The 14747-nt window shown below is 47.0% G+C and overlaps 1 protein-coding gene across 1 annotated transcript in view; it reads right to left on the bottom strand.

Moving 5' to 3' along the window:
* TMCO4 (transmembrane and coiled-coil domains 4) overlaps positions 1–14153 on the bottom strand; it is a 29653-nt gene extending 15500 nt beyond the window's left edge. Inside the window, exons 1-6 of the mRNA XM_063145479.1 lie at positions 14027–14153; positions 7341–7519; positions 5869–6043; positions 4498–4525; positions 2642–2774; positions 693–790 (exon numbers count right to left, since the gene is read on the bottom strand). Coding sequence (XP_063001549.1) covers positions 693–790; positions 2642–2774; positions 4498–4525; positions 5869–6043; positions 7341–7513 — 607 coding nt within the window. The 5' untranslated portion in view covers positions 7514–7519; positions 14027–14153. The remainder of the gene's footprint in view (positions 1–692; positions 791–2641; positions 2775–4497; positions 4526–5868; positions 6044–7340; positions 7520–14026) is intronic.
* Between the last annotated feature and the right edge of the window lie 594 nt (positions 14154–14747).

Here is a 14747-nt window from a genome sequence, read left to right as displayed (position 1 = left end):
TCTCCCCTAGGAGGGAAGGTGACAACAGCTGGGATAGTTTAGCTGGGATAGTTTAGCTTGGAGAAGAGGAGGCTGAGGGGAGACAGGATAGAGGTGGACAAAATGATGCATGGTGCGGAGAAGGTGGATAGGAAGACATCTTTCTCCCTCTCTCAAAATACGAGAACCCGGTGGGGTCATATCCCATGAAGCTGATGGGTGGGAGATCCAGGACAAATCAAAGGAAGGACTTCTTCACACAGCACAGAGTTAAATTATGGAACTCCCTGCCACAAGATGTGGTGATGGCCACCCATTTGGATGGCTTGAAAAGGGGGTTGGATAAATTGCTGGAGGAGAAGGCTATCCATGGCTACTAGCCCTGATGGTTATGTGCTACCTCCAGTATTTGAGGCCTGTGTGCCCCAGTTGCTGGGGAACATGGGCGGGAGGGTGCTGTTGCACCATGTCCTGCTTTGTTCATCCCTGGCCGACGGCTGGTTGGCCCCTGTGGGAACAGAGTGCTGGACTAGATGGACCCTGGGTCTGATCCAGCATCAGGGCTCTTCTGATGTTCTTCACCCTCACGTGCCACTGAGACTTCGCTCCAGCCACAAACATTCATACTGCCAGCCATCCTGGCGTCCCACTCAGTCTGTCTGGCCCTGCTAGGCTGTTCCTCCACCCGCTCTCTCCTTCTAGGCCTCACTCACCGATCACCGTCCCACCTCCAACGGTCGCCAAGGCAATCAGCAGGTACCTCTTCAGCTTTTTCCTCTTCTCTTTCTTCTTCCGCAATGCCTCCGCCGTCCTGCGCCAGGGAGGGAAAGAGGTGTGAGTTGTGTGTGTGTTGGGGGGAATCCTGAGCTCTCCTTGCAGGGCTAGAATCAGGTAATTTTATGCCCGAGATGCTCCCAGCTCCCACCAGAAGTCCATATGCAGCGTTGCCGTTAAATCGGAGAACTCCGCTCACGCCTCTCCCCTTCCCGTAAAATTACAAGAATAAATAAAACTAACCATTCAGTGTCCTTTCAAGATACCCAAAACCAGCTTCTGAAGGTTTTTTGTTGTTGCAAATACAACAGTAAGAAACAAAAGACAAAATATATATATAGAAGGAAGTGCCTCGCTCTCTCTAATGATAGGGCCGGCCCTGTGTCATGTTGCATTATCGCCATAGGGACTGTCTAACTCCAGGAGTCGTGATTTCTGTTTGCCCCCCAAAAACCCCACCCGAAAAACACACCGTCGATACCAGAAACAGAACAATGACAAGATCCAGCTCTACTTACCCAGGAGACCCTTCCTACTCAATTGGCAGCTTGTACAGTGGAAATAGCAAATATTAAAACACACATACAGGCAGTTTATATGCAGCACAACTTCGATTCATAACAGTGACATGCAAAAGCTTTTTTTCTTTTAGTTAATCCCATGCACTTCCAAACGGCAACTTTTTAAAAAAAAAAAAAAACCACAAGGCTTCTAATTTTTGTTAAGCAGGGGGGAGCGTGTTCAGAGGAGGGCAACCAGGATGATCAGGGGTCTGGAAACAAAGCCCTATGAAGAGAGACTGAAAGGCCTCGGCAATGGGCATGTTTTAGCCTGGAGAAGAGAAGACTGAGGGGAGACATGAGAGCTCTCTTCAAATACTTGAAAGGTTGTCACACAGAGGAGGGCCAGGATCTCTTCTCAATCCTCCCAGAGTGCAGGACACGGAATAATGGGATCAAGTTAAAGGAAGCCAGATTCCGGCTGGACATCAGGAAAAACTTCCTGACTGTTAGAGCAGTACGACCATGGAACCAGTTACCTGGGGAGGTTGTGGGCTCTCCCACACTAGAGGCCTTCAAGAGGCAGCTGGACAACCATCTGTCAGGGATGCTTTTGGGTGGATTCCTGCACTGAGCAGGGGGTTGGACTCGAAGGCCTTGTAGGGCCCAGGTTACAGGAAGACAGATTCCGGCTGGACATGAGGAAAAACTTCCTGACTGTTAGAGCAGTACGACCATGGAACCAGTTACCTAGGGCGGTTGTGGGCTCTCCCACACTAGAGGCATTCAAGAGGCAGCTGGACAAGCATCTGTCAGGGATACTTTAAGGTGGATTACTGGGGGGGGGGTTTGGACTGTATGCCCTTATAGACACCTTCCAACTCTACTATTCTATGATTCTATGAAAAGGCCTGCCTTTCCAAACCAGCATGAGAGGAGGCCGGAACATCTTGGTCGACTCCCTACTCACACGGGTCCAGACCCTTCAACCCACTCCTAATAATGCTAGCAGCTTTAGCACGTCAAGAGTGCTTCCTGATCATGACCTCAGCCTTTCCCACGCTGCGACCATGGCATGTGTTGGACTACAATTCCCATTATCCACTGACCACGCTGGCTGGGAAGCCGGGACTTGTAGTCAGACACATCTATGGTTGCCAGGTCAGGGAACTGTCTTCAAGGGACAGCCCCACGCTAAGCGCATTGCAGTAATCTAACCCAGTTCTATCTGGCTTTTATAGAGAAACTGTTCAAAGGAGCTGGCAGGATATTTCAAAGCGCAACGTTAGCGCCTTTGACACTGGTGCGATGCTCTCGTGGAAACACAAGAAGATATACATGTCTATCCTTTTTAACTACGTGAAGTGTCCCTGGGGAAAGTGCCTTACTCCGATTCTTCCTCTTGGTCCTCGTTCAGGCATTCGAGGAGGCATTCCTCTGAAGCCTCCAGTTCCTCCAAGGGGATCCTCAGCAACCAGGTGACGTGCGAAAGGAGCACCCTTGCACGCGCGTCGTAGGATCCTGAAACACATCGAAGGAAAAGGAAAGGAGGAGGTTGCAATCTAGAACCTTGCTCTGCCTTTGAAGGCCCACAACAAATATTTCCCCACAACTGGTCTTCAACGGTCCAAATTCCCCTTCCCTAGCCTGTTCGGTCTACCCTGCCCTTCTCAACCAATGGCAGCCAAGACATGCTTCAATTCAGAGAAAGTCAACCAATAGGTGGCTACAGCAACTCCCCCACCTAGGTAGAGCCTCCAGAGCAGGGTGTGTGGTCCTTTAATCCCAGGGGCCAAATCCTGCCCTTTGGGGTTCCCCAGATGGCCACACCCCTTCCTCCCCAACCATTGGCTGTTTTCCTGCTTTTGTGCCGTTTTCCCGCCCACTTTAAAAGGTTGAACCGCCTCTTAGTTACCGGAAGTAAGAACTCTTAAATTAAAATAGGCCGGTATTTTGGGACACGCCCCTTCCGCCTTCGGCTTCGCCCACCACTGTAACGCGGCCCCCGAGAGCTTCTCCAAAGTGGAATCCGGCCCTCGGGCTGTAAAAGGTTCGACACCTCTGCTCCACAGCTCAGGTTAAACACGCGGCCAAAGTTTTTTGGAGGGAACTCCTTGAAAACGGATTAAGGACAAGAATTCCGTGCACGTTTCAAAGGAGACCCTTTTATCGATGGATTTACAGTGTTTCTATATCCGCTCCCCATTCTAGAATTTATGCCAAGAACACCCAAGTTTTTATCCTTACTTGTTCTGCATTTCGCCAATTCAGAAGGATGTTCTTCCTCTGGCATTTAAATGCCAAGTGAAATAACCATTTTCTCTCGTTTGATTACGTAGCCATAAACATCTCAAAGGTATCCCATCGTTAAAAGTCTCCATTAGGCATGAACAATAATCAACACAAATATCTATTCTTGTATTGCATGCCCACATCCTCAAAAAATGCTACATAACCCCCTCCCCACAAAAAATATTATTATTATTATTTATTTATATAGCACCATCAGTGTACATGGTGCTGCACAGAGTAAAATAATAAAATAGCAAAACCCTGCCGTATAGGCTTACATTGTAATAGAATCATAATACAGTAAGAAGGGGAAGAGAATGCACCAAACAGGCACAGGGTAGAGTAAAACTAACAGTATAAAAGTCAGATCAAAAACAAGTTCTAAAAGCTTTAGACAAAAGTTTTTAGCTGAGCTTTAAAAGCTGCGATTGAACTTGTAGTTCGCAAATGTTCTGGAAGAGCGTTCCAGGCGTAAGGGGCAGCGGAAGGAAATGGACGAAGCCGAGCAAGGGAAGGAGAGACCCTTGGGCAAGTGAGAAACATGGCATCTGAGGAGCGAAGAGCACGAGCGGGGCAATAGGGTGAGATGAGAGAGGAAAGATAGGAAGGAGCTAGACAGTGAAAAGCTTTGTAGGTCAACAGGAGAAGTTTAAAACCCCTACCCCTCTGGAATTTGCAAATCCGACATCGCTTCATCACAATGACCACCCACAACGTCCTCTTAGCGATGCCTTCTCGAATCTGGCATCTTTCAGATGTGCTGGACCAATCCTTGTCACTACTCTCATCCAGCACAGCCATCGGCTATGCTAGCTGGGGATGATAGGAGTTGTAGGCCAAGACTAGCCGAGTTTTGGGGGGAGGCTACGTTAGCGTATTTACAATATTGATTGACGTTAGTTGGGGAGGGACGGAAGGCGGGGAGGGAAAAACAGCACCCACGAATACTCACCGTCCTGGAGAGAGAAGGACACAAGATCCTGAAAAACAGAAGCGTAAGAGAGATGTTGAGGGCACACTGAAAAGGAAAGTCCTTAAGATTCATCCCCAAGAGTCATTCCTAATTACAAAACAAACTCCCCAGTGAGGCCGGCCTGGCTCCAACATGGTTATCTTTTTGGCGCCAGGTTAAGACTTCCGAGAGAAAGAGAGAGAAGGGGGATGGCAGAGAGAGAGAGAGAGAGAGAGAGAGAGAGAGAGAAGGGGGTGGCAGAGAGAGAGAGAGAGAAAAAAGGGGGTGGCAGAGAGAGAGAGAGAGAAGGGGGTGGTAGAGAGAGAGAGAAAAGGGGGTGGCACAGAGAGAGAGAGATAGAGAGAGAAAAGGGGGCGGGGGAGAGAGAGAGTGGTCCTGTTCGGAAGACACCTTAAACCATGGCTTTAACCATTGTGACTAAGGCAAAAAGGCTTATTCACCGCTGTTGAAACCATGGTTTAAAGTGTCTTCTGAACAAGGCCTGGCTTTCTGGCTTAATCACCATGGTTAAAGCCGTGGTTTAAGGTGTCTTCTGAATGTGAAGGGAATATCCCACCCCTTTGTCACCTTGTTCTTACATTATAGGAGAATGAGAGTTCGCTCGACGAAATGAATGAGTCGTAGACTCAGGACAGCCAGAGGAAGTACTCCTTCATACAACGCTTCATTAACTTAGGGGTTGTCATGACCCTCTAGCTCTCGGACTTTCCAGTGTGGAGCAGAGGGTGAGGATGAAACACGGGCTACTTCCTTGGGGGTAGGTCAGACAGGGCCTTATTTGGGGCCCTCCCAGATAAAGGACACATCCTCTGGATCAGTCCCCCAGCATAATCTCTGCCCCACAGAAACCTCAGTGTGCAAAATCAGGTGAGGGTTCTTTAGTGGTCCAGGAGGAGCACAGATGACTACATTACAGGCCTTAGAATCATAGAATTGGAAGGGGGGCTCTAAGGCCATCAAGTCCAACCCCCTGCTCAATTCAGGAATCCACCTCAAAGCATCCCTGACAGAGGGCTGTCCTGAATGCTTCTAGTGTGAGAGAGCCCACAACCTCCCTAGGTCATGGGTTCCATTGCTGTACAGCTCTAACAATCAGGACGTTTTTCTGATGTCTTGTTAGCTTACATCAGGCTTCGGTTGGCTTTAGGCCTCTGCTGAGTTCTTTTCCCTGTCATGCTAGCTTTCTAGCTGCACAGAATTTAGGTGCACATGAGCCCTACCTGCAGCCTGGAGTGGTACAGTCCAGACACAGGGTTATTTATGAACCCACCCCACGAAGAGACTGACTTATACAGAGTCAGAGTTTAGGCCAGTGTCTATTGTGAGAACTAGGTTACGGGACCGGCTCACCTGGGTGATGATGCTGGCGTTATCTTTCACGGGAGGCTCCTTCAACAGGATCTGAGCAAATGTCTCCGTTCCTTCGCCTCCCAAGCCGCCGACAAACGCCAGCATGGCCGGTAAAACGCCTTCCGGGAGCTCCAGCCATTTCACCAGGCTTTCCACCACCCCCGTCCGATATGAGCTTTGAAAATGGCAGAGGAAAGGAGAGAAGCATCAAAATCTTCCTTTGGGGAAAACCAAGTCACACCACCACTTCTTTGGTGGTCTTGCTGTTGTTGTTGTTATTATTATTAATAATAAACATCAGTGTAATGGTTTTGACGGAGTGGACCTCAGCAAACATACCGATACTGGGAGATCATGCAACATCTCAAGCCATAAGAACATAGAATCATAGAATCATAGAATAGCAGAGTTGGAAGGGGCCTACGAGGCCATCAAGTCCAACCCCCTGCTCAATGCAGGGATCCACCCTAAAGCATCCCTGACAGATGGTTGTCCAGCTGCCTCTTGAAGGCCTCGAGTGTGGGAGAGCCCACCACCTCCCTGGGTAACTGGTTCCATTGTCATACTGCTCTAACACTCAGGCAGTTTTTCCTGATGTCCATCTGGAATCTGGCTTCCTTTAACTTGAGCCCGTTATTCCGTGTCCTGCACTCTGGGAGGATCGAGAAGAGATCCTGGCCCTCCTCTGTGTGACAACCTTTCAAGTATTTGAAGAGTGCTCTCATGTCTCCCCTCAATCTTCTCTTCTCCAGGCTAAACATGCCCAGTTCTTTCAGTCTCTCTTCATAGGGCTTTGTTTCCAGACCCCTGATCATCCTGGTTGCCCTCCTCTGAACACGCTCCAGCTTGTCTGCGTCCTTCTTGAAGTGTGGAGCCCAGAACTGGACACAAGAAGTACCATGCTGGATCAGACCAAGGGTCCATCCAGTCCACCTGAACCTTATCCAGAAGAAGAGTCCCCCCCTGACTTTAGTTTCTAAGTGACCCCATTTCCACAAAACTCATCCTAGCAAAGGGAGCAAAATACCCCAACTCAAACGGAGCAACGCTAATTTTTAAAATATCAGTTTTATAGCCTGCCTGACGCTCAAGACAGCTAACAACAAGAGGCAGATTAAATACCGAATCCTGATGAATATAAAAGTATATAAAAACACAGCGCTAACAAGAAATAAACAGAACCCAGAAAAACCTTCAGCAACAAACCGGTACAATTACCACTGGTCTGCCAGAATAAAAACCTATTCTCCTGCCAACGGAGAGCGAGTCAATGTCTGGGAGCAGCCACCGAGAAGGCCCTTCTCTCGGTCACCACCAAAGGCAGCTCCGATGTGGTGGGAACAAGAGAAACAGCTTCCCCAAAGAACTTAATAGACCCAGCTAGGTTTTTCAGCTGTCTGGACATGTTCCCAAGAATCTGCAAGCGCAACAGAGACAAACACAGGATTCCTGACTCCGGCAAAAGTACCTACCTCTCCTCTTGCTCGGGAAACAGCGACGCCAAGGATACAGCACAGAGAGCGGCGTAGGCAAACTTTCCTGGGTCGCCCAGCAGCCTCCCGACGCATTCGGACGGCTCCTCTCTTTCTTCCGGCGGCCCTTTCTCCCTTCTCCAAAGCTTCCAGCGGCCGGCAGCCATTCGCATTAGCGGCTGCAATGTAAAGAGATGGACGGATGAAGAATATTGACTTGTTTGAAATGATTTTTAAGCCGCCTTTAAGGTTAGAGCCCGTTCAAGACGATGCATGAGATAAAAACAATGCCGAAACGAGGCAGGGCGGCAACCGACAACCAAGAAATAAGTGTTCAGGTTTTTTTAAAAAAATAATAATACTATGAACACAGATCACACGAATAAAACCTGCAGGTCTGAAGACTGTATAAAGGCTAGCGAAAGCAGGTGGGTCTTCAAAGCCCTCCTGAAGAGCTGCGTAGAAGGGGGCAGAGGAAGCCCTGATGGAAGCGGATTCCAGAGATATGGGGATACCACCAAGAAGGCACTTTCACGTGTACTCATGGGGAAGAAAAGCTCAATTCTTGCCCAGTATCCTGCTTCCAACACCAGCCAGACCTTTTCCAGCTTCATTGGCTGCCAGTCCAAGTCTGGGCCCGATTCAAAGTGCTGGTATTGACATTCAAAGCCCTAAACAGTTTGGGGACAGGTTATTTGAAGGAACACCTCCTCCCATATGTACCTGCCCGGACCTTAAGATCATCTACAGGGGCCCTTCTCCGTGAGCCCCTGCCAAAGAAAGTGAGGCAGGTGGCTATTAGGAGCAGGGCCTTCTCCGCTGTGGCACCCCGGCTGTGGAATGAGCTCCCCAGAGAGGTCCGCCTGGTGCCTACACTGTACTCCTTTCGTCGCCAGCTGAAGACCTTTTTATTCCCTCAGTATTTTAACACTTAATTTTAACTTAAATTTAAATTTTACTGTTCTAATTCTGTATTTTAATCTTATATCAATTTCTGCTGCCTGGTTGTGCTTTTTTACACTGTATTTTGTATTTGTGTTTTTAGACTGTTGGTTGTTTTATTATGGTTTTAATTTTTGTGAACTGCCCAGAGAACTTCGGCTATTGGGCGGTATAAAAATGTAATAAATAAATAAATAAATAAATATGAGGCTACCACTGAGAAGGCACTGTCACTTGTACTCACTAGCCCAATCCCCTTTGGCCGTGGGTATGTGAGAAAGGCCTCCGCTGATAAGCTCAGAGTATGGGCAGGCTAATATGGGAATAAGTATGACGGGGGAAGAAAAGTTAAATTCTTGCCCAGTATCTTACTTCCAACATCAGCCAGGGGGATCCTCCCTAATTTGTTCCCCAGAATCTGGTTGTCACAGCAGAGATAAAGTGCCTCTTAACGTTCCGGGCCTGATCGCTGCCGGCAGAACCATCAAGGACAACAGTGCCGGACCTCTTTCAGGCAGAGGGCTGAATGTCATTCTGAAGAAACTCTGGGAGGCTGCATTCTGGGGGGCCAGAATGCAAAAAGGTGGGGCCAGAGGACGTGGGCATGGCTGCTGGAGAACTGCAGCGGTCCGGCTTTGCAGGACCTTCATTTGCCCTCCCCTGCTCGAAATAACACCTATGAGAATTCTGAAACTAAGAACTGCTTTTTTCCTTCTCCCTCCCTATCCCTTTTCCTTTCATGTTGCGTCCTTTAGATTGTAAGCCTGTGGGGCAGGGACTGGTTCATTGTTAACCTTTGCAAGCCATTTTGGGAGCCTTCTGGGGGCTGAAGAGTGGGGTTAAAAAAAAACGCTGTGAATCAGTCAATCAATCAATGACTTTGAAAATGGTTAGAGCAGAACCGCCTTCCCCAACCTCATGGCTTCTAGATGTGTTGGGACTACAATGCCCATCATTCCGTAGTCATGCTGGCTTGTAATAACAGGCATTGCAACTCCAATACATCTGGAAGGTGCTAGGCTGGAGTAGAGCATACCCAGCCCAGCCTAGTCTACCTTTCCCCTCTTAACAAGGCTGTGTAGAAAATAGCAGGGAGAGGCTCTTTTCATTTATAGATACCACCAAGGCCTACCAGACAAATGAAACTTTGGACCCACATTTTCCAGTCGTAGCGCACTGCAATTTGGATGATGCAGGCTCGACTTCCAGCCGCCATTCGCACACGAGTCTCGATTGCCCTCGCGGCCGCCCTGCCGGGCCCACGTTGATGCTCGCCCGCTGCACGTCCCCAGCCCATCTCCACAGAAACAACACATTCGTGCCGAAAGCACGAGGCGCACAAAGTCCAGGGCGGAACGAAACAACAACTAAACCGACTTTTCCCCTGGAATGACCAGGAGGGAGGAAAGCCGGAAGGGGATGACAGAATGGGTTTTCCATCACGTGCCTCCAGCCTCCACGTAGTCATAGAATCATAGAGTTGGAAGGGGCCTCTGAGGTCATCAAGTCCAACCCCCTGCTAAATGCAGGAATCCACCTTAAAGCATCCCTGACAGAGGGCTGTCCTGAATGCTTCTAGCGTGGGAGAGCCCACCACCTCCCTAGGTCATGGGTTCCATTGTTGTGCCGCTCTAACAGTCAGGAAGTTCTTCCTGATATCCAGCCGGAATCTGGCTTCCTGCAGTCCTGACGGGGCAGGCTCTAATTTGGTAAATGAGGACTCTGGTGATGTTGGTACAGAGCCAACACATGGCCACGCCCCCTTTTCCTGGCCCCTCCCCTCCCCTCCATGACGGTTTCTAGCTTTTCCACTGTTTCTTCATGCCTTCCCTAAGGCTACATTACTGGCCATAACAGCTGTAAACTGTAATCTACTGCTTTTGGGGGGTAGTTTATTCATTCATTAATTCATTTATTCCATTTATATCCCACCCTTTTTCCTCCTTAAGGAACCCAAGGCGGTGTAAATAATCCTCCTCCCCATTTTATCCTCACAACAACAACCCTGTGAGGTAGGTTGGGCTGAGAGTTGTGACTGGCCCAAAGTCACCCAGCGGGGACTAGAACCCGGATCGCCCGATTCCCAGGCCAACACTCTAGCTACTACACCACACTGGTCCATTCCCTCCTACCTCAAGCTGTTCTAGAAATGGTTCCGTGTTCTACATGGTCACCCTGTGGCGATTTTCTCACTCGCCAGAGGCGACTGCATGAGTCCAAAATGATTGATACTTGCACTCTTCCACGTATAGCCTTGTTCCACGTATAGTCTTGTTGACTTCTCATCTCCTAGATTCTCACGGACACGGAGTGGCCCATGGTACATTCCCCAGGTATATCTACAATTACAGATCAAGCTCTTTGCTTCCTGGATAGCTGACCTTCAAAGGCTTGGAAAGTTTTTGTTTATTTTTAAATCTTTCTTTTTTTTTAATAACCTCCTGGTTCGTGACGTCTCGATTCTTGACATTAGCTTGAAGGACAGTTTATAATCTTTGCATCTGGCTAACATAAACCAAGAGTAACAACAGTAAAGAGAAACCCACAATCTTTTGTGCATGTTTACACGCACATGCACACCCGCTTTACTACACAAAATCCAAACCCAAGGAGTGAAACACAGAGACTTAAAATTGACTTTGAGAGCTTACAGAATTCTTTGTTTTTCTTCTTTATTTTTTCTCTCCCTGTTTTTTTAACGCTTTGAAATGACATTCAGGGGAGTTTCTCTTCCCAAGCTGACCCATTTCAGTCTGACAAGGTTATTTTATCTATTCGTTTGATCTGCAGCCTGCCTTTCTACTAAGAAAACGACACTCAAGGTGGTTTAAGATCAGAGGATCTATTAAAAAAATCAAATAATTGGTGAAAACAATAATAAAACGAAGATATTAAAAACACAGTTAAACTAGTTAACACCTTCTAGCACGTAGCGTGGGATCACTGTGCTAACATCACAGGGACAAAACTTGGAAATTAGTTGTCAACCCATTTCACTGCCTATATTAAATGCCAATAGCAACACATTTGAACGTTCAACAAAATGCTCTCAAGCTGAAAAGAAATTTTACCTGTACCTCCAGATCTGGGACGGACACAACTGACTCTATGAAGCAGCTCCAGTAAGAGCCAGTGTGGTGTAGTGGTTAGACTGTTGGACTGGAACTCAGAAGTTCCAGGTTCTAATCTTCACTTGGCCATGATGCTCACTGGGTGACTTTGGGTCAGTCACTGGCTGGATTCACACATGATAACCCACCCTCATGGTTGAGTGTGGGTTGCTGTTGAATCATGGGTTGCTGTTGAATCATGGGTTGTTGTTGAATCATGGGTTGTTGCTCAACCAGGCGCTGTCTGAATCCAGCCGCAATAACAAACCATGGTATGTTAACCACAAACAACCCATGAAAAAAACCCATGGTTTGTTCCTGGGCTGTGAATTGTGGGTTGTTCATGGTTAACAAATTGTGGTTTGTTATTGCGGCCGGGTTCAGACAACACGACAACCCACAGTTCAACAACAATCCACACTCAACCTTGAGCATAGGCTATCATGGTGCACAAACCTAATCAATGGGTCTCAGCTTAACCTACCTCATAGATTCATAGATCCGATTATGACATTTTGGAGACTTTTTGTTTTGATTTTGGGACACAGGAGCTGCAGTGAGCAGATTGTTTCTTAATCCGCCTTCTCCAGCCTAGAGCTCTCTAGGTATCTTGGACTGCAACTCCCATCATTCCACGCCAATGATAGGCGTTGAAGTCCAAGACATCTGGAGGGGATGGCTTAGAATTTCTCATGCTCTGCTTTCTGTGTATCAGATTTATATTAGTGTAAGGCCTTTAGTGAAATTGACAGGGCTTTCCTAAGGCCATGTCAGTTTCACTGAAGACGAGTTATACCACACACAAATTAAATGAACTATCATCAACCGTCTTTACCATGGGTTGCTTTTGTGATGTTCATTCTGGTCTACTCCGGAGTAGGTTTTGTGTATTGTGGATGAACTCTTTCTGTATTGTCTTGATTTTAGATTACGTTTTCACGGCGTTTATTTGTATTATTGTGCTATGTATGGTTTATATCGGTTTGTTATATTCATAATGGGTTTCTGTATTTGTATCTGTAAGTCGTCTCAAGACTGTTTTGTGGTTGGAATTGACACATTATTATTATTAATAATAACAACTGTGACTAGTTTATAAGACATTATGGATCAAGCATCCATAGGAAGCAAATTAGGTTTAATTTTTCCTGCTGGACTAGCTGGAAAGGGTGCAGTGGTAAAAATATAATTTGCAGAGGGTGGTAGCTGCGTATTTATTGATGTTATAATTAAGGTACTTTATAAGGTAGGTGTGATTTTATTGATTTATTGGCTTTACAGCAGGGGAAAAGCATCCACCACGTATAAGGGGAGAGGGACGCTTAGCACTTAACCACTAACCCTTGGCGTGAGAATAAAAAGTAGTTGCAAGGTCACAGCATACCCCAATTTTCCACCGTGATGTCTACTATTCATCCATTCAAGATTTGCAAGCCCTTGGTGCAAATGCATGCATTACATTTCTGCAAGAGGTCTGCCTATGCTGTGTTTGTGGAATAATAAAGAGGCCAGAGCAGATTTCTGGGACTTCTTTTTCCAGCTTCCAATTTAAAAACCAAGGTGGTGCGGCTAGTCCCTGGTGATTGTGCTGCGTTTGGGCGAAATCGCCCTGAATGCCACCTCTTCTTTTCTGCCACAGTTGTGATGGACAGTCCAATACTCTTCTAAATGTTCAAATATAATGAATAATTATTATTGACAGAATGATCTGCTACGATTAATTAGGGTGACCCTATGGAAAGGAGGACAGGGCTCCTGTATCTTTAACAGTTGCATAGAAAAGGGCATTTCAGCAGGTGTCATTTGTATATATGGAGAACCTGGTGAAATTCCCTCTTCATCACCACAGTTAAAGCTGCAGGAGCTATACTAGAGTGACCAGATTTAAAAGAGGGCAGCTTTAACTGTGGTGATGAAGAGGAAATTTCTCCATATTTACAAACGACACCTGCTGAAATTTCCTTTTCAATACAACTGTTAAAGATACAGGAGCCCTGTCCTCCTTTCCATAGGGTCACCCTAACTAATCGTAGCAGATCATTCTGTCAATAATAATTATTGATTATATTTGAACATTTAGAAGAGCATTGGCCGGTTGTCCATCACAACTGTGGTGGAAAGGAAGAGGTGGCGATCAGGGCGATTTCGCCCAAACGCAGCACAATCACCAGGGACTAGCACCACCACCTTGGTTTTTAAATTGGAAAAAGAAGTCCCAGAAATCTGCTCCAGCCTCTTTATTACTCCACAAACACAGCATAGGCAGACCTCTTGCAGAAATGTAATGCATGCATTTGCACCAATAGCTTGCAAAACTTGAATTGTTGCAAAAAATGAGGGGGGGTGAGTGTTAAATCCCCCTATGCTATAATTAGGGGGAAAGCCCCCCACCCCAAAATGCAATAGGTAAATCTCATTTTCAAGCTCACTTCCACTCCCCTTCCTTTATCCCTCCACTGCCCCCCCCAATTCCTTGATAGTTTGGGGGGGGGGGCAGAAAAAACTGCATTGCACCACATTTGGGGAGGGGGAGACGCGGAAAGCCCCTCCCTCCCATCTTAAATTTCCACTTATAGGACGCCCCACGCTAAAAAAACCCTCCCTCTGTTTCGCCCCCACACGCCGTAGCCCCACCTGGCCGTCCTCGAGGTTGAAAAGGGCCGCATTAGGCCTCCGACGCGTCGCCGCCCTGCCCTCGCCCTGCGCCGGCTTCGCGCTCACGCAAGCCCGAGGCTCGGAAGACGCCGCCTAGGCCCTGCTTTAATGCCGGCAGGAGGGAGCTATTCCGGAAAGGGAGTTACGGCGGAGGGGTGACGTATACGACGCAAGGAAAGAGGCAGGCTGCGCAAACGTCGTAGCGACTTGCGACTTGAAAACTGCTTTCTGGGGAAATAGTTTTATTTGTGGCACATTCAGCACCCAAAGAAACTGCATTGAGGTGGTGAAGGGAAGAGGGAGGTGTTTTTAAGATTTCAAAACAGTCTGAATGCTTCTTTTTTTAAAGTTTAATTCAATATTTTCCCCATCATTTGTTCTTTTATAGTCATCCCCCAATAATAATAATAATAATAATAACAATTATTTCCTAACAGCTATACAGGATCAAGTTATAGCAACCAAGAATTACCAAAAATAAATAATAAAACTTAACAGACTTACGTAGGAAATGCCATCAATCTCAAGAAACAATAAACCATGTAACAGGAGGATGTAAAATTCTGGCAGGAATGGACTAGACAGACAGACACAATACAGCCTGCAGAAATAATTCACCAACAACTGGCCATCAAATTCAATCTCAACAAATAACCTAAACCATACTATACACACTCACCCGAAAAAACGCAAATCATAA

This window comes from Elgaria multicarinata, chromosome 20 (genome assembly GCF_023053635.1).
Source record: "Elgaria multicarinata webbii isolate HBS135686 ecotype San Diego chromosome 20, rElgMul1.1.pri, whole genome shotgun sequence".
Lineage (NCBI taxonomy): Eukaryota > Metazoa > Chordata > Lepidosauria > Squamata > Anguidae > Elgaria > Elgaria multicarinata.
Note: the sequence above shows the minus strand (reverse complement) of the source record. Positions and strands in the feature narration are given on the sequence as shown.